Source organism: Rhinichthys klamathensis, unplaced genomic scaffold, assembly GCF_029890125.1.
Source record: "Rhinichthys klamathensis goyatoka isolate OS25496 unplaced genomic scaffold, OSU_Roscu_1.1 h1tg000176l_1, whole genome shotgun sequence".
Taxonomy (NCBI): domain Eukaryota; kingdom Metazoa; phylum Chordata; class Actinopteri; order Cypriniformes; family Leuciscidae; genus Rhinichthys; species Rhinichthys klamathensis.
The window spans coordinates 11,463,164-11,486,912 of NW_026606705.1; the positions used below are offsets into that span (position 1 = coordinate 11,463,164).

General features: G+C 37.1%; 3 protein-coding genes across 4 annotated transcripts; 2 read left to right on the forward strand and 1 right to left on the reverse strand.

Moving 5' to 3' along the window:
- Nucleotides 1-456: 456 nt before the first annotated feature.
- On the forward strand, nt 457-13,366 carry itih2 (inter-alpha-trypsin inhibitor heavy chain 2). Its single transcript, XM_056260458.1, has 20 exons — nt 457-666; nt 784-816; nt 1,461-1,496; nt 2,367-2,539; nt 2,615-2,719; nt 3,575-3,737; nt 3,827-4,063; nt 4,158-4,274; nt 5,123-5,291; nt 5,436-5,561; nt 5,680-5,861; nt 6,889-7,074; nt 7,161-7,300; nt 8,638-8,816; nt 8,937-9,080; nt 9,938-10,051; nt 10,144-10,342; nt 11,730-11,902; nt 11,995-12,106; nt 13,133-13,366. The coding sequence occupies exons 1-20, from the start codon at nt 577-579 to the stop codon at nt 13,278-13,280; spliced, it is 2,826 nt and encodes a 941-aa protein (XP_056116433.1). The 5' UTR covers nt 457-576; the 3' UTR covers nt 13,281-13,366.
- Nucleotides 13,367-13,690: 324 nt separating this feature from the next.
- On the reverse strand, nt 13,691-18,483 carry kin (Kin17 DNA and RNA binding protein). The gene is made up of 11 exons (XM_056260457.1): nt 18,285-18,483; nt 16,591-16,685; nt 16,466-16,509; nt 16,232-16,354; nt 15,422-15,606; nt 15,253-15,347; nt 15,046-15,163; nt 14,493-14,612; nt 14,296-14,395; nt 14,072-14,172; nt 13,691-13,818 (listed from the first exon to the last, which is right to left on the reverse strand). The coding sequence occupies exons 1-11, from the start codon at nt 18,396-18,398 to the stop codon at nt 13,756-13,758; spliced, it is 1,158 nt and encodes a 385-aa protein (XP_056116432.1). The 5' UTR covers nt 18,399-18,483; the 3' UTR covers nt 13,691-13,755.
- An 89-nt stretch (nt 18,484-18,572) lies between these two features.
- atp5f1c (ATP synthase F1 subunit gamma) lies at nt 18,573-22,560 on the forward strand. Of its 2 annotated transcripts, XM_056260459.1 has the most exons (9): nt 18,573-18,679; nt 19,111-19,145; nt 19,330-19,461; nt 19,551-19,755; nt 19,865-20,008; nt 20,101-20,165; nt 20,372-20,527; nt 20,683-20,779; nt 22,420-22,560. In XM_056260459.1, the coding sequence occupies exons 1-9, from the start codon at nt 18,639-18,641 to the stop codon at nt 22,421-22,423; spliced, it is 879 nt and encodes a 292-aa protein (XP_056116434.1). In that variant the 5' UTR covers nt 18,573-18,638; the 3' UTR covers nt 22,424-22,560. The 2 variants fall into 2 exon arrangements, with proteins under 2 accessions (XP_056116434.1, XP_056116435.1); XM_056260460.1 differs by lacking the exon at nt 22,420-22,560 and having other exon boundaries at nt 20,683-20,783.
- The last annotated feature ends 1,189 nt before the right edge of the window (nt 22,561-23,749 follow it).

Below are 23,749 nucleotides of genomic sequence, written 5' to 3' on the forward strand. Positions count from 1 at the left end.
ATATATATATATATTACAATATATTATAAAAATGTCATCTGACATACAGGACCTCAATAAGTATATTTGGACACTTATAAGCCACAGTTAAAAATGTTTGAATGTCGCATCATACAAAATACGAAATATTTACAAACGTTTATGTTAGATGCGATTAATCGATTTGACAGCATATATATATATATATATATATACAAATCGATTAAGATAAAAAAATGTTTTTCAGATAAATCAGATAAAATATATATATATATATATATATATATATATATATATATAAGAAACTAAAAAAATGTTAATGTCCAAAATAACAATAATTCTCTCACATCATATGAACAAAAGGGTGTGAAATGTGCCATTCCATTCCAGGGATTGTGTTTGTGCATCTGCTGGTCAGGTTTCAAAGGTTCCTGCCTTCGGGTTTTTTGGGATATTTGGGACACAACAAATATTGACGAGGCTCAGAGGTCTCCGAGACTGCAGAGGCTGATCATTGAGCCTCAGTCAGCGTGTGTGTATGTGTGTGGCTTGTGCTGGACATTTTGTTGTGTGTTAAGAGGACTTTTCTCTAGTTCCATGAAGACTCCAGTTCTTCTGTGCGTCCTGCTCTTTTCTCAGAGCTGGGCTTTCGAGTTTATCATCGATGGGGAGTGGGAAAGTGAAACGGTAAGACGGAAAGAGAAAAGTGTGAGAAAAAGAGGCAAATTGATTTGCATGCGTGTTTATGTCAGTAGATTGAATGTGTTTCTAAATTGAAAGCTGTATTGTGTGTTATTTTGTTAGTCAGGTCCTCTGGATCAGTCTGGGAGATACAGGGTAAGTTTTCATATTCAGCCTCAATATGAAATTGAAAATGTTCAAAGGAGGATTCTGAATAAAAATGCACTCTAATATACTGCAGAATATCTTTATTATAATAATTTATGCACTTGTTTTCAAGATGTTCAAGCAATTTTTGAGATGTTTTAATGTGATGACGGTGTCATTGAGGCCTTCATTGATTACCATTGATCAAAGAGTCCACCAGTCCATGCGCTTGTGTCAGATGTCACGCAACTGTTTATATATATATATATATATATATATACAAATTAAGTTAGATTTTATTTGGAAAATGTAAAAAAAAAATCAAATTAAAAGGAATTAACTTATATACATATTTACATTTACACATGCCTCAAATGTCAGTAACACAGTTGCAAAAATTGCAAAAGTTATATACATTTATATACTTTTTCTTTTATTTTAATATTTTCCGTTCATTTGGCCATTTGTTAGGAAAAAAAAAGATTTCAGATCCTATTGTTTATAGTCTATATTGAATTTATGTCTGCTCTATTTTTATCCTGGTATAACATTTTTATCAACATATCATTTGAATACTGTAAAAAAAAATTATAAACATTTATACAACATGCTCCCATTTTTCTCTTTTTGTGTGTGTGTGTGTGTGTGTGTAGAGAAACGTTTTGACCAGTGAAGAAGAGGATTTTGAGGTAATCATGCTCTTGTTGTTCCACTTTAATCTTATCTACTAATCGATTTGTTTAAAGACACTACGGTTATTGACTTCCCCTCTGCTGCTGTTCTACTTCTGCTGGAGACATTTTTTTTTCTCCAGATTAGTTTGAGTCTGTTTCTACATATAGTTATTTCTTTGGTTTCCATCGGTGTTGGTTCAGGTTACTCTAAAAAAGTAATTAATTACTAGCTACTAATTACACTAGCCTACTAGTACTAGGCTAATTAAACTCTCTAAAAAGTATTTAATTACTTCCTAAATACCATATCAAATAAACAATATAAAATTGCATAAATTATTCTTGAACTGACCAAAGTATTTAAAGGGAGAAGGTTACATTAAAACATATATTAAAAACATGAAATGTTGATGTTAAATCCACTAATGTTTTATTTAGAATTGTTCTAGACAGAAGTAACTGTAATCCATCCATCCATCCACCCACCACCACCCATCCATCGTTCTGTTGTCTGCTGCTGATTAGCTGTCAATGTTTTTATCATTCTTTAGCTGGAAATAATCATTTTGAAAGTGACTAAAATATTGTTCTGTGACGGTGTTGTCATAGTGGTTTGGACTCTACTATTCTTTTACATATTTAGAACAATTTTTAGAAATATATTTTTTATCATATTTACCATCCTTGATGTGAAGGTTAAGCAATTTTCTACTTTTTTTATAAGTTATACAAGATTCAGCTCATTTTTTTTAAAAGTCAGTTTAATGTAATTTAAGTTGAATTGACTTAAACATCCAAGTTAATTGTACTTAAAAATTGAAGGCAGTTTTTGTTTATTTAATGTTTATAGTTTGATTCATGTTTTGTGTTTGTGTTTGTATGCAGGCAATTCAGGGTGAGGACATCACAGTTAAGAGCTATAAGGTGGAGAGCAGAATCACGTCGCGGTTCGCTCACACCACAGTCAAGAGCTCTGTGTTCAACTCAGGCCCCAAAGCCCAGAGCATCGGCTTCAACGTGCAGATTCCCAAACAGGCTTTCATTAACAACTTCACCATGTGAGAGCATTAACACTGACACACATACCCATACAAACACATGGAATGCCTGAATGACAGGTGGCTGCTTTTCAGGAATGTCAACGGGATCACATTCGTCGGCTCAGTGAAGGAGAAGACAGTGGCACGAAACCTTTACGCTCAAGCAAGAGCTCATGGGAAAGCAGCCGGCATCGTCAGGTACGGCTTTTCCATTAATCCATGCAAACTGCAATACTGGAAGTTTTACTGTATTTGGCTATATATATTAAAATGTGCAAATATACATTCAGTATTTATTGTATATTCTGTTCTATATTGTATATTAATATTGCTCTTTCAAAATCAGAATTATAACAATTTTTGAATTTATAGTTATATGTTTTTTATAAATAGTATATATATGTATATATATATATAATTGCCTTTATGTATGACATGTCAATGACAACATTTTTTAATCCACATCAAGATTTTAGAATCAGATTTATATAAATAAATGTAAATTGTGCATTTTTCACTAGCCTTTGGTAGTTTATTTTAAATGGATCTGCAGTGTAACAAAATCATTTTTAAAATGGCAAATTTTCCAATTAATCATAATTAATCACAACTACTTTTCTAACCTATAAATACAAATCGCCTACTTCTAACACGGATGGATCTCTACCTGTCGTGATAATGTTAAACTCTCCCGATATTAGAGTAACAATTACAGAAGAATAAAATAAAGCATATTTTGTTACCTTTTTGAGCTTGGAAGGATTTAGTTTGAGCAGATGTTTCATACCATCATCACTGTCCTCGTCAAAGCTCATTTCCAAGTGCTGATTCCAATTCATGATCTCAAACATATTCACAAAACTATCATTTTCAACATCTTCAAAATCAATATATTTCACCATATCCACCATTAAGTGACAGTGACACGATTTGATTGCGTCCAGTTCTTGCTCTGCAGTAAATTTCAAGTTTTTGCTGATGATTCTTCCAATTCTTTTGTTTTCTGCCTGCGGTAACTATGAGTGTAACATCCCCACATCATTTGTCTCTCAGGACCAACTCTCAAGCAATGGAGACCTTTAGGACAGAGGTGCATGTTCCTCCAGGCAGCAAAGTGGAGTTTGAGCTACACTATCAGGAAATGATGCAGAGGAAACTGGGCTTCTACCAGCACACTTTACACATTCAACCTGGACGCCTCGTTCCACTGCTGCAGGTCAGTTACACACACACACACACAGATATATTGTGTCATGAACCGACCAGTGTGATGTGATGTGTTTTTGCAAATGTTTATGTCTTCAGATTGACGTGTATATATTTGAGCCAAAAGGTATCAAGTTTGTCACGGCCCCTAACACACTGGGAGAGCAATTTTCAGATTTGACTAAAATCACCCACACGAAAGAAAAAGCCCACGTCGTGTTCAAACCGACTCTGCAGCAGCAGCGAAAGTGTGAAAACTGCACGGGAAGCGCGGTGGATGGCGTGTTCACTGTGAAATATGATGTGGAGAGAGAGAGCAATGCTGGAGAACTCCAGGTGTGGATCTACATTCACTTTTACAGATAATGTTTGACATACATAAGCACAATCAGGTGTCAGTTCACCAGTTGCTTGTATTTCTATTTCTCAGGTGTCTGACGGTCATTTCATTCAATTCTTTGCTCCGTCTGATCTCTCACCTCTCTCCAAAAACATAGTTTTTGTTATTGATGTGAGTGGAAGCATGTGGGGGCTGAAGATGAAACAGGTATGGATTTGTTTACCTGAGTAGCCTGCAGATATCAGGAGACATATAATCTAATCTCTCATCAGCATGTGGTTTTTGTTGAATACAGTATATGATGAATGAGCCATTACTGAAAAATTCTTGGTATGGATGTGCCTTCTTGTGGACTCAGTGGAGAACTGCATTCTTAATTGTATCGAAACTCCCATGTTGCCACCATGTGGCCATCAAGTAAATTGTAGGGCACTTTTTTAATGGGGTAGTTCGCCTAAAAATGAAAATTCTGTCATCATTTACTCCCCCTTAAGTTGTTCCAAACCAGTATGAGTTTCTTTCTGCTGCTGAACACATAAGAAGATATTTTGAAGAATGTTGGTAACCAAACAGTTGATGGCCGTCATTGACTTCCATAGTGGAGAAAAAAAATACTATGGAAGTCAATGAGGGCAACTATTCTTCAAAATATCTTATATAAAGAAATTCAAGAAACTCAGAGGTTTGGAACAACTTGAGGATGACTAAATTATGACCAAATTTTCATTTTTGGGTGAACTGTCCCTTTAAAGTGATCATGAAACTAGATTAGCTATATAAACTAGATTTGCTTTGTGAAAACTCCAATCTGTTCGGTATTCCAAAAAAAAGAGGTACATTTTGATTTCATGGCGACTTTAACATTTCTTTGTGTTTTCAATTAGCTCTCAGTTAGCAATCGAACAGCTTAGCCTATTAGCTTAGCATAATTTTTGATTATCATGATAACGGCGCTATGCTTTTAAGCAGGAATTTTGCCCAGTTAATGCTGTTTTATGTTACTTTAAACCTTAAAAAAAAGAGAGAGAGAGTTACCTAACAGCCCTTTCTTGTAGACAGTGGAGGCGATGAAGGCTATTCTGAATGATCTGTCAATGGATGACTACTTCAGCGTCATAGATTTCAATCACAATGTCCGTTGCTGGAGTGAAGATCTGGTCCAAGCTTCCTCCATCCAGGTGGACGAAGCAAAGAAGTACATCCAAAGCATCAAGCCCAATGGAGGCAAGGGAGACTTTCCAATATAGTTTCTGCTTTGTTTCACTGCTTTGAAGAACTTTTGTCCCCTATAATATAAGATAATTTGACTTCTTAATAATTCGAATTTCTTAAACATTAGTGACTGACCCGTGTAAAATTTGTCCTCAGGCACCAACATCAATGAAGCTTTACTGAGAGCAGTGCAGATGCTGGTGAGAGCGTCCAATCAGGGACTGATCGACCCTCGTTCTGTGTCAATGATCATCCTGGTATCAGATGGAGATCCAACTGTGGGTAAGACCAAATAACATTTACACCATGCAACAGAGAATTTCTGGTTGTCCACCTTTATTAACTGGAGTTTCCTGTAGTCCTTTATTGATCTATTTTTCTCTCTTCACGTCTTGTTTAGGAGAAATAAAGCTGAGCACTATTCAGAAAAACGTGAAACGCGTGATGAGGGAGGATTTTTCTCTGTTCTCTCTTGGTATTGGGTTTGACGTTGACTTCGACTTCCTAGAGCGAATTGCATTGGAAAACAGGGGCGTCGCCCAGAGGATTTTTGCCAATCATGATGCTGCGGAGCAGTTAAAGGTTCAGTTTGACATGATAAATCCCATGGCCCTGTCCCAAATGGCACCCTAAGCCCTCGGTATCTTCCTCCGAGTCCACACTTTTACTGCTATGACTGTCGGGTAGGAAAAAAATGGGGAACTATCTGCAAAAATGTCCATCAAGTGCGCATATCGGCCGTAAAGGGGGTGATATTCACCCTTTTGAAACCTTAAAAGACAAATGGAACACCCTACATTGTAAGTCCACTAGACTGCAAGTGCATATGAAGTGTGCCATTTGGGACGGAGCCCATCTCATCCATTTTAATGCTTTTTTTCTATCAGCGACAGGACATTTTAATTGATCGCTTGGTTTCTATATCTGACGTTTTGCACTTGCTAACCCCGCCCACAGCGAAATCTCATTGGTTTAAAATGACCTGACTATATGTTAAACATCAAATTTATCAAAGTTGTGCCACCTTGTACAACATTTTCACTTATATTATTTATATTTCATGTATTAAGACACATTTATATTGTTAGAAAAAAAATTGTTATATTATAACGACATGTCTTTATATATTTTTTGATATTACAAAACTTGAGAAAAGAAAAAAATTGTTTTTTACAAACTATTACAAACTAGGTCAGTCAGTATAATGAAATAATTATATTGATTGAAAATGATGAATCGCATCAAAGCAGAATGAGACATTAATAATATCAAATGAATTTAATGTGTCAAAATATATTGCAATAAACATATTTAATTAACATTTTATTTAGTAAAATTCACTCCAATTTTCCATAAACCCATGTTTAAAACCCCCAATAAATAAATTGTCTGCAATAAAAAGGGATTTTTGAGTAAGAAATTCAAATTTTCTGAGATATTTAAACTCATTTTGTTGCTCTATATTCTCACAATATGTTAACAGTTTGTAACATAGTCTTAGTTTGGTTTTGTATATGCTCTCATTTGAGTCTATTGTTATTTCTCTGAAATCTTATAAGAAGCATCTGAGTCAAAGCTGATGAAAAATTCACTCATTTTTTTCTTCCAGACGTTCTACAGTCAGGTCTCCTCACCTCTCCTGAGGACCATCACCATTCATTTCCCTGAGAACACTGTGAATAACGTCACTCAGAATCGTTTTGACAAGTTCTTCAGTGGTTCTGAGCTGATAGTGGCTGGAAAACTCGAACCGACGGACCTCACCACTCTGCAAAGCTTCACCACCGCCTCTGCTGTGAGCCCCACATCACATTAGTCTCAGTTCAGATTTTAAAATTCGGTTTTAATGCCATCTTTAGCAGTGATGTTATTCTTCTCTAGGCCAACATGGACCTGAACATTCAAACAGAGGCGGATATTCAAGAGTTGGACTCTGAGCTCAGCACACATCAACATTCCTTCACCGGCTTTGCTCGGCAAATGTGGGCCTACATTACTGTCAATCAGCTATTGGCCGAACGGTGAGAGAAACAGCTTTGTTAGATTTGAGGCCATCTATATGTATCTATATGCATTTAATGTTTCTCATGGATCAAAACAGGAAATTGGACCAAATGATAAAACTATACTGATTTTCATTTATTATACGTATATTAGTATTAGTAACTTACTTTTCAGTGCATCATTCACGCACATGCTTGGAGGATCTCCCGATTCTTGGCTCATTTTTGAGTCAGACATGAAGGCTGTGATGTAGACTAAAGGCGAATGGCTTTTTAGTCTACAAGTCTCCCTGTAGTCAATCATTTTATCCCTTAAAACTCACCTGTGATCACCAAAATAACATATTTAAAAGTTTGTCCCTTCATTTTTTTTCATGCCTTAAAATAGCTTGAATGTAACTCTAAACCCTTGCCTCATTTAGTATACGCGGTTCTATGAATATGCACATTAGCCCCGCCTCCACTCACTCACACCAGCTCAGAGATCTATCTATGTTGTCGTGATTGGTTACAAGATATAGTTTGTGACGTCAGAAACGCCAGTGATTTCAAACCGCGTTTTTGAGACTGTCTTTGGTTCACCGCAGTTTTAAAGAGAAAATACTCAGCAATGGTGTCGACTTATGAATCTGCACATGGTTTGTCTTAAAGCAGGGGTAGGCAAGTTCGGTCCTAGAGAGCCGCTGTCCTGCAGAGTTTGGCTCCAACACTGAAAAAAAAACCTCTCCTGCCTATAAGATATTGATTAGCTTGTTCAGGTGTGTTTGATTAGGGTTGGAACTAAATTCTGCAGGACAGCGGCTCTCTAGGACCGAACTTGCCTACCCCTGTCTTAAAGCATATTAAAAACACCACATAGACATATAAACAACATTAAAAGCTTGATTTTCACCACAGGGGGACTTTAAAAAAGGTCAAATATTAAGCATATGCTAAATAGAAATTTCTCACTGTGATTCCCATTAATGGACACAGGGTTCTCAGAAGCAGAAGTCGTCATACTAGGGCAAACTTTATAGTGGTGAACGAAATTCACTATAGCATTTCTATGACTTTACAAAAAATTAAAAAATTCAGAGATTGATTTGAACCAGTTTTCTGTCATTTAATACCAAGGTGAGAAAACACCAAGTATAGTGTTATAAATGTACATTCATTTTTTTCGTTTTATTAACAATGTGTATAACATCCCAGACAGCAATATAGTGTCGGCCCAGATCCGGCCCACATGTATGGAATCCATGTGTGCCAGATGTGGGCCGGATCTGGGCCGACACTATATTGCTGTTTGGGATCAGTCTTTGAAAAGAGTCCATCGTGCTCATCGTTGCCTCTGTGGAATTGCTTTCATGTAGCTCTCTAGCTCCGTCTGCGAGTAGGAAGCGTAAGATCACTCAGCGGATCGTGGCCCTGGCTTTGGAGCATCAGTTTGTGACCCCTTTCACTGCCATGCTGGTGGAGGGTGAAGACGAGGGGAGGACAGAACGACTGATCGCGGACTCGCCCAAAGACTCCAAACACGGCTGCTGCTCAGGTAACAAATCCAAACGGGTTTTTCTTGAAATATATCCATATTGCAAAAGGCATTATTAAATAGAGTAAATTCTATTTATTATTATAAGCGTTATTTCTCTTTTTTTTTCCCTTTTCTCAGCCACTGCTCCTTTATCGGGATCAATTCCACTGCAACGGTTAGTCTATGAGACTCCTCCGTGGGCTCGGCCTACTAATGCTCCAATATTCCCAGAAGAAGCAATGGGAACACAACAAAGTATACTTCCTGGGCACATCACTGTTGGTAATGCAGCACAGTCAAATTATATTTATGTTTTCGCACTTGGGGCGATCCCATAAAAGTGCAGTTGGGAGTGGAAAGTTCTGCGGGTGGTCTACTGACAATGCGCACATGCAATTTGAGTTGGGATGACTTAAACATCCAAGTTGATTGTACTTAAAAATTTAGGGCAGCAACTTTTTTTTACAGTGAGTGCAGGGTTTCACAAAACAGTTTCAGAACTGAAGTGAAGCCCAAAGAGATTCCATGAATCAGTGTGAACTCAATGAGAATGGGTTTCTTGTTTCTTGCAAACAGGCTTTTTTTTTTTAAATATTTTATGAACTGGTCAATTTTTATCAATTTTCTTTTTGTAACTATTGTTTCAGACTGGTGGAAAGAAAAAATTGGATATACACTTAATTAAATAAATGTTTATTTTATTGCAGAGCCAGAAATATATCACCTGCCTGATTTTATACGACATTTTGTTCCTAAAAACATGGTGAAAATTGGCTGTTGACATAACATTTTCAGATTTTTGGAGTGATAAAACTAGATATTCATAACCCCCTCTGTAAAAACCGTTATGTCAACACAATATGTCAAAGCAAACACAAATTATAAATCCAGTGTTCAGATTTCTGTTCTTGAATTGTATGCAAATAAGTGCATAGTTAATTATATAATACCACATTTGAATATTTAAACAACTTTTCAAAAAACTTTTTATAAATTAAATTTGTTTTGTGCAATTTTTAATGTAATGAATCAACTGGGGAAACATGGTGATATCTATCAGTCTACATTTTTACCCTATTCACCTAGGGTCTCTTGCTTTAAGTTTTTTGCTGTGATCTTACCTTTTGATTTTACTGCAGTGGAAGGTGACCCACACTTCATCATTAACTTACCTAGAAGCAACATGGACATCTGCTTCAACATAGACTCCAAACCTGGACACATCCTTAACCTGGTTTCAGATCCTGGGACAGGTAACTTCTACAGGCGTCTTCCATCACATGAAAAAAAATAGGCCTTTTATTTGTTTCACATTCCATATGTTTTTTTTTTCTTTTCTTTCCAGGAGTAACAATCAACGGTCAGTTGGTTGGGTCTAAGAAGATGAAGAACAACAAATTAAACACATATTTCGGCACCATCTCCATATACTCTAAAACAGACGGTGTGCAGGTTATAGTAGGAACCGACAGAATCGACCTGATGGAAGACGGGAACAATCACTCCTTCTCTTGGGGAGTCACAGCTGAACTGATGCTTAACAGGTATAACAATACAAACCTTCAATGAATCACTTGAATCACTAGAATCAGTGACTGTAACAATGAATCACTTGAATCACTTGAATCAGTGACTGTAACAATGAATCACTTGAATCACTTGAATCAGTGACTGTAACAATGAATCACTTGAATCACTTGAATCAGTGACTGTAACAATGAATCACTTGAATCAGTGACTGTAACAATGAATCACTTGAATCAGTGACTGTAACAATGAATCACTTGAATCAGTGACTGTAACAATGAATCACTTGAATCAGTGACTGTAACAATGAATCACTTGAAACACTTGAATCAGTGACTGTAACAATGAATCACTTGAATCAGTGACTGTAACAATGAATCACTTGAATCACTTGAATCAGTGACTGTAACAATGAATCACTTGAATCACTTGAATCAGTGACTGTAACAATGAATCACTTGAATCAGTGACTGTAACAATGAATCACTTGAATCAGTGACTGTAACAACGAATCACTTGAATCACTTGAATCAGTGACTGTAACAATGAATCACTTGAATCAGTGACTGTAACAATGAATCACTTGAATCAGTGACTGTAACAATGAATCACTTGAATCAGTGACTGTAACAATGAATCACTTGAATCAGTGACTGTAACAATGAATCACTTGAAACACTTGAATCAGTGACTGTAACAATGAATCACTTGAAACAGTGACTGTTAACTACTGAACTTTACTGCAGTACCGTATTTTTTTTTAACCTTGTATGCAAAGTAAATTGATTTAGATAAAAGCATCTGGCAAATAAATAAATAGCCTACACGTGCGAGCACACACACATATAAATGTATAGATATATCAAAATTCATATGCGTACTATATGTATGGATAACAAAATTCTATATTTGTCAAATGAATCATTATGTCCATCATTTTTATAAGATGACAAGATACGTTGATTTGGATAAAAGGATCTGGCAAATGAATAAATAAATATACAAATATATACTTCACCAATAAATATATTAGGAACAAAATTCTGGTTTTGTCAAATGAAGGTTCTGTCCATGTATCATATGTCCAGATTTTTTTTTTTTTTTTTAAAGAAGACAAGAACATTCATAACGAATTTACCTTTAATAATCTGATGTATTTCCAAACGAAATTGAATTTACAAGTAGGGTGGGACTTGATTGTATACATTTACCTGGATTATGTGATATTATTGGCTGAATTTCTTGGTTATGTCAGGAGGAATTATTTTTTTTTTTAATTAAAAATGACAAAAAAAAACTTTCTTTAGTAACATGCAAAATAAGACCAGATACATTTATATTTGATGTTTCATTTAATACAGATCTCTTTAAATTTGGTTATATATGCCTTCTCTTGCTTATCAGGATGAAGGTCACCATAGTAAAGGAGCAACATGTTACTGTGATGATTGATGGGAGGATTTCAGTGATGGTGCTTTTGCATCGGGCGTGGAAGAAGCATCCTGTGCAGGTCGACTTCCTGGGCATTTACATGTCCAACGACAACCAATACTCTGCAGAGGTTCATGGTCTCATTGGTGAGTCACTCAACGTTTAAATGCACACACAACTACTAAAACGCACCCGTGTGGGTCTTTTTCTCACAAATGTTTCTTTCGTCTCGGAACAGGTCAGTTTGCACAGGAACCAGAGGTGAAGGTGTACGGTGTGCATGAAGGAGCAGACCCAAAGAAGAAACAGGCCATAATGGAAGTGAAAGGCAACAAACTGGCTGTTACCAGGTACTGTCACACACCATCACATAACAATATCTTTCCAAAACACGACCACAGGAAGACATTTCACAGACAGCACGCCAATACCAACTTGAGTTCTCTTTTGCACTTGAACAGACAACAACACAAAATAATGTCAAAATGAAGTCTTAAATGAATGTAAAGAGTTGTGAGAAAATAGAATATGCGTCACGTCAGCTCTTAAAGTGACAGCAACCTAATAAACCTTTGTCATTAATGTTAATCAAAGAACAAAAGACACTCACACTGACTGAATAACTTTTGTAGCTTTAATAAGGATTCATCTATATTTAACGTATACAGTGAAGACTGTGAAGTGTTATTTTACATTTGATTATTCAATTTCTGTATATTTCCTACATGAATATTACTGTTAGACCTACCTGAAAATACCTGTCACAAAGGTCAACAAAATAAAAAAATACCATTAAACAAATATTTAAAATGTACCATCTTTATGAAGTTTCTACAATAATTTGGGGATTCGATATACAATTATTACAATATAAAATTTAAAACATTTAAATTAAGATTAATCGTGATTAATTACAGAAAAAATGTGTGGTTACTAGTTAATTATTTGAGCGAATAAAAATACTAATATTATATATATATATACCAATTTCATCGCACAGCATCTCAAATGTTGTTTTAGTTATTCTGAAATGCCTGAGCCAAAGTTTGTCATCAAAAGATTTGGTTGAATTCCCTCTCAGAAGCTTCTCCCGTGATTCTTAAAAACCAGGCATCCGAACGTAAGATAGATAACATGACAGTGTTCGTCTATGTACGCTGCTTTACGTTTATATATAGCGAATGTTTTATGCAATATTCCAATTGTGCAACTTTGAATGGAAACAGCTAATTTCATTGGAAAAAACCCTACAAAAGAATCTCTATACAAAATGTATTCTTGAGATCCACCCTATCCAACTTATGTATCACTGAAATAAGGCAACGACCTAGCACATATCATATTTTAAAGTTCTGTAATATGCGTTTATCAATCAGGGGCTGGCAGAAGGACTACAGACGTGACAAGAAACGAGGTTCAGATGTCTACTGCTGGTTTGTCCATAACAATGGGAAAGGCTTTGTTGATGGGAGTTACACCAGCTATATCCTCCCTCGTCTGGACAGCTTCCTGAGCGCTCTCTGAGAGCACGAGTGTGCCTTGCGCTAGTTGCTAAGAGAGAACAAGAGGCTGATGGGTAGAAATCTGTTATTTTATGTAAGCCATACGAACCACCAAAAAAACTGAGTTGCAATTTAGAAAAAAAAAGGTTTTTAATACTACAAGAAAATATATACAAAACATTGGGAAATAGTGCTGTACATCAACCAATTAAACTGTACTTAATTATAAATTAAGCCAATTAAACATAATTTTAATGTATTACACCACTTCTGACTTGACTGTTTGCAGTGAAACATTTAATTGAACCACTTAAAAGTTTGAATTGAATATTTGAATCGTATGCAACCATTTCCATTGACAACAAAGATAACAATGAAAAAAAAAAACAAGCAATAAATACCATTGGTCGATTTGATTCAGAATGTAAAAGAGGTAATTTAAGAGTCTTTATTATGCACTCTGACACAGTAGAGTCGCCCTGGAGAGAAGATGAACATCAGGCCAGTTTGGAGAAGTCCTCGTATGCAATTCCCTCCACTGTCTTTCCTTTCATCCGACCCTAAAGACAAACAACATGCTTTAGATGAGTGCTTCTCAATCCTGGAGTTTCATGTTAGTCTCAGAATATGGAGGATGAGTCTTATAAATGCATTTACTGTCACATTTGATCAATTGAATGCATCATTGCTGAATAAAATCTCTAAAATCTAACACTGATTTCTTGAGCGGAGTCTCAATGAATTAGAGGCAGCATCTTTATAGTGTTTTGGAACACTATAAAAACATTTGGACAGTTTTCTGAGTGAACTTACCGAGTCTAACATGAGTGTGGCAGAGAATTTGTGCTCATTTATGCTTTCCAGGATGGCTTCAGTGTCTTTATATTGACCATTCAGGATCAAAACTCGCTTACCTGAGACAGAACGAGAGATTAGATTGAGAACAGGTTTGGAAAACATGAAGGGTAAGTCATTCATTTGGGCAAATATATCTTTAAGCGAAAAAAGTAGCATGTTTAACAACAGTAATGCAGTACCAGGAGCTGGAATGACTGTCTCCATATGACTCTGGTCCAGTTTGAGTTTGTCTCCAGAGTCGATCATCCTCACCATAGCTGTGTATTTATTCTGCACCTCCTATGAAATCACACACATACACACAGTATTACTGTAGGAAACATAATTCACTCTGTGTGGATCACAACAGTCCCGCCGTAATGAGCGCTTTAGTTACCCGAATGACTGCTTTCTTCTTGTAATACTTCTCTCCTAGTCTCTTCGTTATGACTTTCACTACAATGTTAGCTTGAATCCAGTGATCGGATCTTACAGATTTCTTCTTCTGTTCCTCCATCTGGAAGACACACAAGGGAAATGTAACAAAATTACATGTATTCAATCAAAATGGTTGCATGAATGAATTTCGTCATTGACAATAACCGCGATTATTTAAAGAATAAAATATTGATGTTGTGTTAATACTACACGTAAATAATCCAGCACCAGTAACCATCTGGTTAACACTCCAACATGATGATAGGCTGCTGTATTGCGGTGTTTTTTCAAATTCATTTTCAAAATTTCTAGAGATCACGATATTGTTATCATGAAATTTCGTCCACAATGATCTTGTAGTGAAATATTTACCAATATTTGTGCACTAAAACGTAAAATGTAAAATGGCCGGTCATGAATAATTATTGTAAATTGAGTGTTGGAGATAGTGGAAAGTCGGCTTTATACAGCATGAGTATCTAAAAAGAAAAACATTAAAGAAGAAAACGTGCCTCTATTATCTCATCCAGAGCAGATTTCTTTTTCTTGTCCTTGGAGTCTCCGCCGTGGGCAGGCTCTTTCCTTTTCACTGAGGCTGCAGCTTTGAGGGCACTAGGACCCAAAGAGTTGCTATAGAAGTAAAAAAACATGGTTATTATCACATCCTTGTAGATTACTTCACCCAAACTACAGCTATAATGCTTCACAACACTGTTTACCTTGGTTTGGAGGGTCCCGCTAAAGCAACGTCCATGTTGAAAGCTATTTTCTCATCTTCATTCTTTCGCTTCAGTTCGGTGAACACAGGTTCCTCCTGTAGATGGATGGACATTGAACATCTGAGCAAGAAAACACTCTGAAAACGCTTTTTTCAGCGCACAAACACACCTCCGGCTCCTTGCCCTCGCGACCACGGCGAACTTGGTCTTCGATGAACTTGGCGCTGCGTTCTTCGTCGTCCATATCCTGTTTCTTCTTCCTCTCCAGCTCCTCCTGTCGGCGGATTGTCTCCGGATCACGATCGATCCACTGGATGTACCAGCCTTTGGGGGTCTCATCCACTTTGCAAAAACCTGGACACAGAATCTGAATGAGACATCTAACACTGCCGTTCAAGTTTGGGGTCATATGAGTGTGTGTGTGTGTGTGTGTATATATATATATATATATATTTCCTAGAACTACCCGGTGCGAAAGCCCCTAATAATGTTAGGTGCGATTAATCACAGAAAAATAGGCAATTAATTTGTTCCATTTTTTAATCATTTGACAGGAAATAATATTAAAACGAAAAATAAGTGCTTTCTATTTTAATATATTTTAAAATGCAATTTATTTCTGTGATGCTAACCTTAATTTTCAGTGTCATTACTCTAGTCACATGATTCTTCAAAAATCAATCTAATATGCTGATTTGCTTATAATTATGATCAATGTGCAGCTTAATATTTTTGTGGAAACCGTGATCTTTTTTTTTTCAGGATTCTTTGCTAAATAGAAAGTTTAAAACAAAGTTTGGTAACAATTTAAAAGTCTTTACTGTCACTTTTGATCAATTTAAGGTGACATTGCTGAATAAAATAACTAATTTCTTTTTAAAAAATTTAATAGAAATCTTAAAGACCCAACCCTCTGCACAGTAATGTATATAGTGCATATATGAGGAAGATAATTCGGTCCAATGCATAGAACGCTTGCCTTCTCTCCCGAGCCATTTGGTGAAGTCGGTGAGAGTCTCCCACTGCGTAGAGTTCATGTGAATGTGTTCCCGATGACTGATGTACTCATTATACACAATGTTATTGTGAACTCGCTTGGTCCCTGCAAAAACAAACACAGACGTTCTTGAGCGTTCAATAATAGAACAAGCTCAAAATAAACAAATGTATAGGATTTGCAATAAACTAATAAATCAAAACAGCAATGACTTACCAAAACGTCTTCGGAGCAGCTCTAAGAATTCACCTTTGAACTCCCTATAAATTAGATTTTCAAATACATTTGATCTCAGTGATGGATGGATGGATGGACGTGGACAAAATAGTCTGTTGACTTACTCTGAGAAGTAGTTCATGAACTGGTTCGGGTTCTCTGAAGCCAACAGAAGCTGTCTCTGATGAGACTCAGACATGCAGTGACATTTAAACCCGTTCTGCAGTCAAGAGAGATCATGTTAGTCAAGCTGCCATCTGAACTTTTGAACATGCCTGAAATCCTGCCCATGTAGACGGTACACTAGGTTTTGAAACACAACCTATAATGCTTAAAATCATGACTAGTGTCCATTTGTAGCCCCAAAATGCTGCCTGACGAAGACCTGATGATCGTAACGTTGCAATAAATACTTTTCTGTGGCAGTCATATCAGTGTGCGGACATAACGTTTGTTTTTTGCTTTAGTTTGTCTAAATATTCAGTTCATAAGGTTGAGACACAGCCAATGATGCCCAACACAGTCATAGCCTATAATGCCCAAACATGCTGTCTATGCAGCTCACTTGGGTTTAAGACAGCTTATGGTGTCCAAAAAAATGCTGTTTAGTTAGTAGCTTACTAGGTTTAACATTTACATATATTTACATTTATTCATTTAGCAGGTTAGACACAACCTATGATAATCAAACAAGCTAGAATTCCTAGAAAGCAAGTCTAGAAAGTTTGTGACAGCCTATATCAGTGGCGTAGGCAGAAATTGTATTTTGGGTGGGCCAGTGAAAATGTGAGTGGGCCTATAGTTTTTCATAGAAAAAAATTGACTTCAGTAATAATTAACCTTAGAGAGTAGAAAAATTAATAGACAAACTGCAAAAACAGTTACACCTTTATATTCGGCAAATCATCATGTTCAACCAACAGAGCTTAATAAAGGCTGGACAAACCAGTGTAGACAATAACCTGTCTATTTTATTCAGGCTAGTCAGCAGTCCAAAGACAGTTTACCCGAAAATAAAGTAAGCTAAAATAATAATATCGCAGTTAGATCGGCGGCTAAACCCGCGTCAGGCTGACGGAGAGAGGGAGCAAAAAGCAGCCGCCACCAGCACCTGACTAGCCTTCTGGGTTAATGAGTTTGAAGAACTGGGCTGTGTGGACTCGGTAGATGAAGGCAGTGGCGTGTCTTCTTCCTCAACTCTTGCTTTTTTCAAATAGCACATTAAAGAAAGTTGTTTAGCCATTATTGTGGCGCCGACGACGCTTGTGAGTTTTCCTGTCGGAACCCCCAGCAACCATAGCAACCAATAACGTTCCGGAGAGAGGCTTTCTACAACTTGCTTCGACAGTTTCATTTTATTCGGAAAACGAATTAAACACACACAGCAGTCAACAATAAATCAGGTATATATTAATATATTTTCTTAAATACATTTGAATAAAAATAAACTAAAAATGTATTTTTATCAAACTTGCCTGGGCGGGCCAGTGAGTAATGTGGGCGGGCCAGTGCCGCCCTGGCCCAATACTGGCTACGCCCCTGGCCTATATGATATCCAAATAATGCTGTCTAGGCAGGGAGCTCACTAGGCTGAGACAGCCAGTGATGCCCAAAAGTGCTGTCTAGGTAACTTAGGGAGTTTACGGTTTTTCCAGACACAACCACTGTGCTGCAAGCCAACAGGACACTAAACAAAATATAGGAAAATCAATACAGACTAATCAGCACTTATATTCATAACTAACATTAAAATTCTAATAATAAATACACACCAATTGAGTGTTTCCGAAGAATGAAAAACACGTTCACGTAAACTTACTTCATCTCGACACTGTTTCTGGCACATCTGACAATACCAGCGCAGTTTCTGGAGGCCTTTGGCTTTGATTCTGTTCCCAATCGCTTTAGGACTCAGAAAATCTGCTTTACCCATTTTAAACACAAAAAAATCACGGGAATTATTGAGAAAATAACACTTTCCAGTGTCTCAACGCTCCTCGCGTTTCCTGGCGTCGTGACGCGTAACCCTCTCGCCTTGCTGACATGCGTGTTTCGTCACTGATCTGTGTGTACGTGTAATATCGCGAGATTATAGTGAGTACGCGTTTGGTTCCTGAGCTTTATTTGCGCCTGCGCAGACTGGCGGCTCCGACCGACCTTCAGTGAAGTGAACATGTTCGCCAGGACCAGCGCGGCGGTGTTCCTCCCACAATGGTGAGAATTTATGGTTTTATATGATCTCTAAATTTGTAATAACATGCTTTTAGTTAGCATTTTTACTTAATATGGCAAAATTGTGTCATTTGGTCAATGAAATGCAGTTGAAATAGAGCAAGGACGTGCTGAACTTTAGGCCGCAGTGAGCTTAAGCCTATGACAGCGGTGCGCTACATGACATTTCTATTTTTATTACGTTTACATCAATGTTAATAATCTAAATAAATACGTGCGAGTTGAATTGAAACTGTTTGTATGTAAATCGTGCTATCTTGTCGTGTATTGGCATAATAGCAGTGTTCTTCTGCAGAGTTTGCTCTGCATTCAATGTAATTCAATTGCTGTCATATTTATGGATGTATCATTGTTCAAAGAGCTATTGTATTGTGTTTGTTGATAAAAGTAACCTTTATAAATGTCTCTTGCAGTGGGCAGGTCAGGAATATGGCTACCTTGAAGGACAGTAAGTAAAGTTTCCTTTTCCTTTATAAAAGGTCAACCTTAATGTCTTTATAAATCCAGTTTCTTGCTATCTATAATCTGCTTGGCTTAATTTGTATTTTGCTAATATTTATGTTGCAGTAATGTTATCATGCATAACTGACAGTTGTATGAAGTTTCTGACCAGTGTTTCGTCCTGTTACCAGTCACTTTGCGGTTGAAGTCCATCAAGAACATCCAGAAGATCACCAAGTCCATGAAGATGGTGGCAGCAGCAAAGTATGCCAGGGCTGAGAGATCCCTGAGGCCTGCCCGGGTCTATGGCACCGGCACTATGGGTATGCAGTTTATAATCCACAAAAGTCAAGTTTATTATGCATAAACATTCTGAAATTAATTTTCTTTTTTTCTTCATATTTGTGTTTAGCGCTCTATGAGAAGGCTGAGATCAAGGCTCCAGAAGAAAAGAATAAGCACTTGATCATCGGCGTGTCATCTGACCGTGGTCTTTGCGGTGCCATCCACAGCAGTGTGGCCAAAGCCATGAAGAGTGAGATCGCCAAGCTCACTGGTGCCGGCAAAGAGGTCATGATTGTCAATGTGGGTGACAAACTCAGAGGTCTGCTCTACAGGTATCTCTCTTTCTCAGTCTTGCCTCTGTAATTCTCATTCAGTCATTTCTTAAGTTTTTTTTTTAGGCACATCACTTTAATCGCTTCCTTTCCTTTTGTAATCCCTCAGGACACATGGCAAACACATCCTGATCAACTGCAAGGAGGTGGGCCGCAAGCCTCCCACTTTTGTGGATGCGTCCATCATTGCCACAGAGCTGCTGGACTCTGGTTATGAGTTTGACCAGGGAACCATTGTATTCAACAGATTCAGGTTTGTCACACAATGCACTTAAAATAAACCCAAAGCCGTGCAAAAACGTTTTTTTTTGTCTTGGTTTTGATGTGGATTTGTGTCCTCTGCAGGTCTGTGATTTCATACAAGACAGATGAGAAGCCTCTGTATTCCGTTGACACCGTTGCAAGCTCAGGTATTGTTTCATTGTCAGTATTTCAATACTCAAATTATCAAAAAATTATGAGAGATCAAATTATCTGTAAGGCAGCATATATGGCAGACAGTTTTCCCTGACTTTAACTGTCGTGCTCTTGTTAGCCATCACTACCAGCTCTAAAATGTATTCAATTGACATTGAAACCCGAATCAAATCCATTATTTGTTGTGTGTGTTGTTCAGAGAACATGGGTATCTATGATGACATTGATGCTGATGTGCTGAGGAACTATCAGGAGTTTTCTCTGGTCAACATCATTTACTACGGGATGAAGGAGTCCACCACCAGTGAACAGAGCGCCAGGATGACCGCTATGGACAACGCCAGCAAGAATGCTTGTGAGACATGTCATCATCTTTGCAGTTTCTTAGGACTTTTATGGCTTATATTCCTTGCTAAGACATGATCACTATTATTAACATGAATTTGTGCCCTCTCGTACCTTTTTTCTGTCTTTCTCATTTGCAATCTTGTTTTTTGTTCTATTCATCAGCTGATATTATTGAGAAACTGACCCTGACCTTCAACCGAACCCGCCAGGCCGTCATCACCAAGGAGCTCATTGAGATCATTTCTGGAGCTGCTGCTCTGTAAGAAGTTTTTTTTTTTCTCTCTCTCTCTTTATCATATTAATAACCCACGCATGCCATCTCCTTCATTCTTTTTATTGATAGAGGGATCCAATGGGTAACCATTTCTGATGTCTAGTTCTGTTACAGGCACAACATTGTCACTGTTTAAATTTCTTTACTTCATAAACTTTTTCTTTTTTAACATTTAAAGCTTTTATGAACCCACCCACATTAATCAAATTTCCATCTTCCCCTCACAAACTTTCCATGATTTGCATGCATTCATCATTCACAGGAACTGAGGCATGATTGAGGTAACATCCTGCAGCAGACTAATAGGATATATTGAGTGCTTGTAGAGAAATAGCATAGAGAATAGATTTTTTTTTTCCCGTTTCCTGTATAAGGTTTTTTTGTTGCATGCAGTAGGTTCTTTTAGTGGGTTTTGGTGTTTGAAAGTAGTTTGGCTTTGGTCAAAATGGAGATTGATGGCAATTAAGGCTCCTTCAATTGAGTAAAATAGCTTGTTAGACAGTGACACACTGACTTCTTCTAGTCTTATCAAGTAGGCCCGAAACGCATTCTAAGCAAATACGTGACTTCAAATGATTCTATGCATACTTGATTTTTATGTGCCGGTTTTCTAAAATGTTGACATTTATTTACTTTCAAATAGAATAGGTTTCTGGCCTTGACCTGACTTATGTAAGGTCTGTTCACACCCATATGAATGTTCATCACAAAAGCTCAAAACAAAATTCTTATGTTCAGACCAATGTGTGGAAAAAAAAAAGTATGGCAGAAAGGCTGAATGAATGAAAATTCACTCTCTGCCAGTGGGTGGCGCTTTTGTAACCGCATTAAATACACCGATAAACAAGGGATGCATCCGAAATCGCATACTTCCGTTCTATGTATTCGGAAGTATGTCTGAATTCAGTACCCGGATGACCTACTACTTCCAACGAGATTCTCAAGTGTGCATACGATGGCCATTTCACTATCCCATGAAGCCACGGGAGAGGATTTGTGAATAGGTGTGTTTTTGACGTATTGGTGTATGACATCAAAGTACCGCAAGAGCGATTCTAAAGCATACAGAGCCGTCGCAACTGACACTTAATAGGTCATGATGACTACGGCTTTTTTTAGCACTCGCGAAGTACGTACTCGTTCAAAATCAGCAGCTACTAGAGATCATACGATTTCGGACTGAGCCAAGGACTGCTGTGTGCAAGTTTCTCTATTCACTGTCGCTTAGCACAGTTGTCTCGTGAGCGCCACCAAGTTGTAGTTTTATGTAACCGCATCAACCCTGTGCAAGTGACCACTAGCGCAAATCCTATTGGTTGGCCAGGTTTTTTTCACTGCGATGAAAGAAATTAGAACATCTCTCCATAAAAAAATGCCACATTGATGGCATGCAGATGTTCATACGAGTCTTAAAAGTCGCATTAACATTCGAATAAAAAAATGTTTATCACAACAGATAACAGTTTATCACACAGTCTTTGTGTGAACAGGCCTTCAGAGTGTTTTTATTACCTCTAAGATGGTTTGGTTTTATTCTTTACACTTGTCTTTTACTTTCCTCAAGGTTCATATGCCTACAGTTTATGTTTGAAATGTACTAAATATGTTTATTTTTCTCGTTACAGATAAAGTGGAGCCCTGCAAACTTCCGGTGTGGTTCTGGCGCTCATGCTCTTCAATTCAGTCACCTGGTGTAAAATTTAGTTCTAAATGTGCTTCTGTTTGTACACTATCAGTGAAAATAAACCTCTTACAGAGAAACGCCATCCATTTGATTTCTCCGGTCTATTTCTAGTGCATGTACTGATCAGCTTTGATGTCCTCTTAAGAAAATAAATACGTTTCCCGACTCGTGCTTGCTTTCCTTTGGAATTAAAGCTTGTGAACTCTTCTTTGAAGACACTGGCTCGGCTACGCTCCGAGGTTATCAATACACAGAGCATTTGAAGTGAAGACGTCTGCCAAAACACTAGGTCAATCCTTCCAATAAACCCTCTCTGGCGTTTACGTACTTTGCTTAAAACCGTATTAAGTTACTCTGAACTGATTACTGATAAACCCAATTGACTTAACGGCATCCTTATTGTTCTCTCTTATAATTGCCAATCAAAACAAGTTTAGCCTCCTTGTTATCCATTTGAAACTCAAGCCCGGCCAGCCACCACAGTATCAGATTAAATGATCGAGCTGCGGTGTTGGGTGTCTGGATCCATGAAAGGGTGAATTTGGGGGTCACTGATTGTAGAAGAGGGTCTGATCTATTAAAGTAATGGACAAGTTGAAAGTTTGACCATATGGGTCACTCATGTATTATTTAATCAGCTGCCACAGGAGCTCAGATTCTGATGGTTATCATCTGAAAACTGATGCGCATCACCATACCCAGACGCTTTTTTTTTTTCCTGAGGATATTTTTATTGAGTCATCTGAGTTCAGTGGCAATTGTTTAAAAAATAGTGGAATACAAGTATGTCGATGTTTTAGTGCACAATAAAAAAAAAAAACGATTTTTAGGCATGATTATTTGGGAGAAAATAGTTGTAAATAAATAATTACATTTATGGCATTCCATCTATACCTCATTAGTAATTAAATTACTTTTTAGCATCATAATTTGCTTGAAATTTACATACAGTAGATTTACTTTTATCATCATAAATTCACAGTGGTGAGTGGGGTGACATGGATGTTTCTGTTTAAAAATATAAAATCTTTCTCATACAGCCTTTTCTGAGTGAAAAATGTAAATTAATATGAACTTTTACTCTAAAGTTATAAAAAATACCATACTTATTCTGTAAACTGCCATAGGAGTGTTAGTACTAATAATTAATAATACATTAAAATGATTACCATACATTTGTGTAAAATATATGGATGATATATACTAAAAGCACAATATTCACTTTATTTTTTAATACGAGATCATTCACAATAATTTTTTGGGTAAATCCT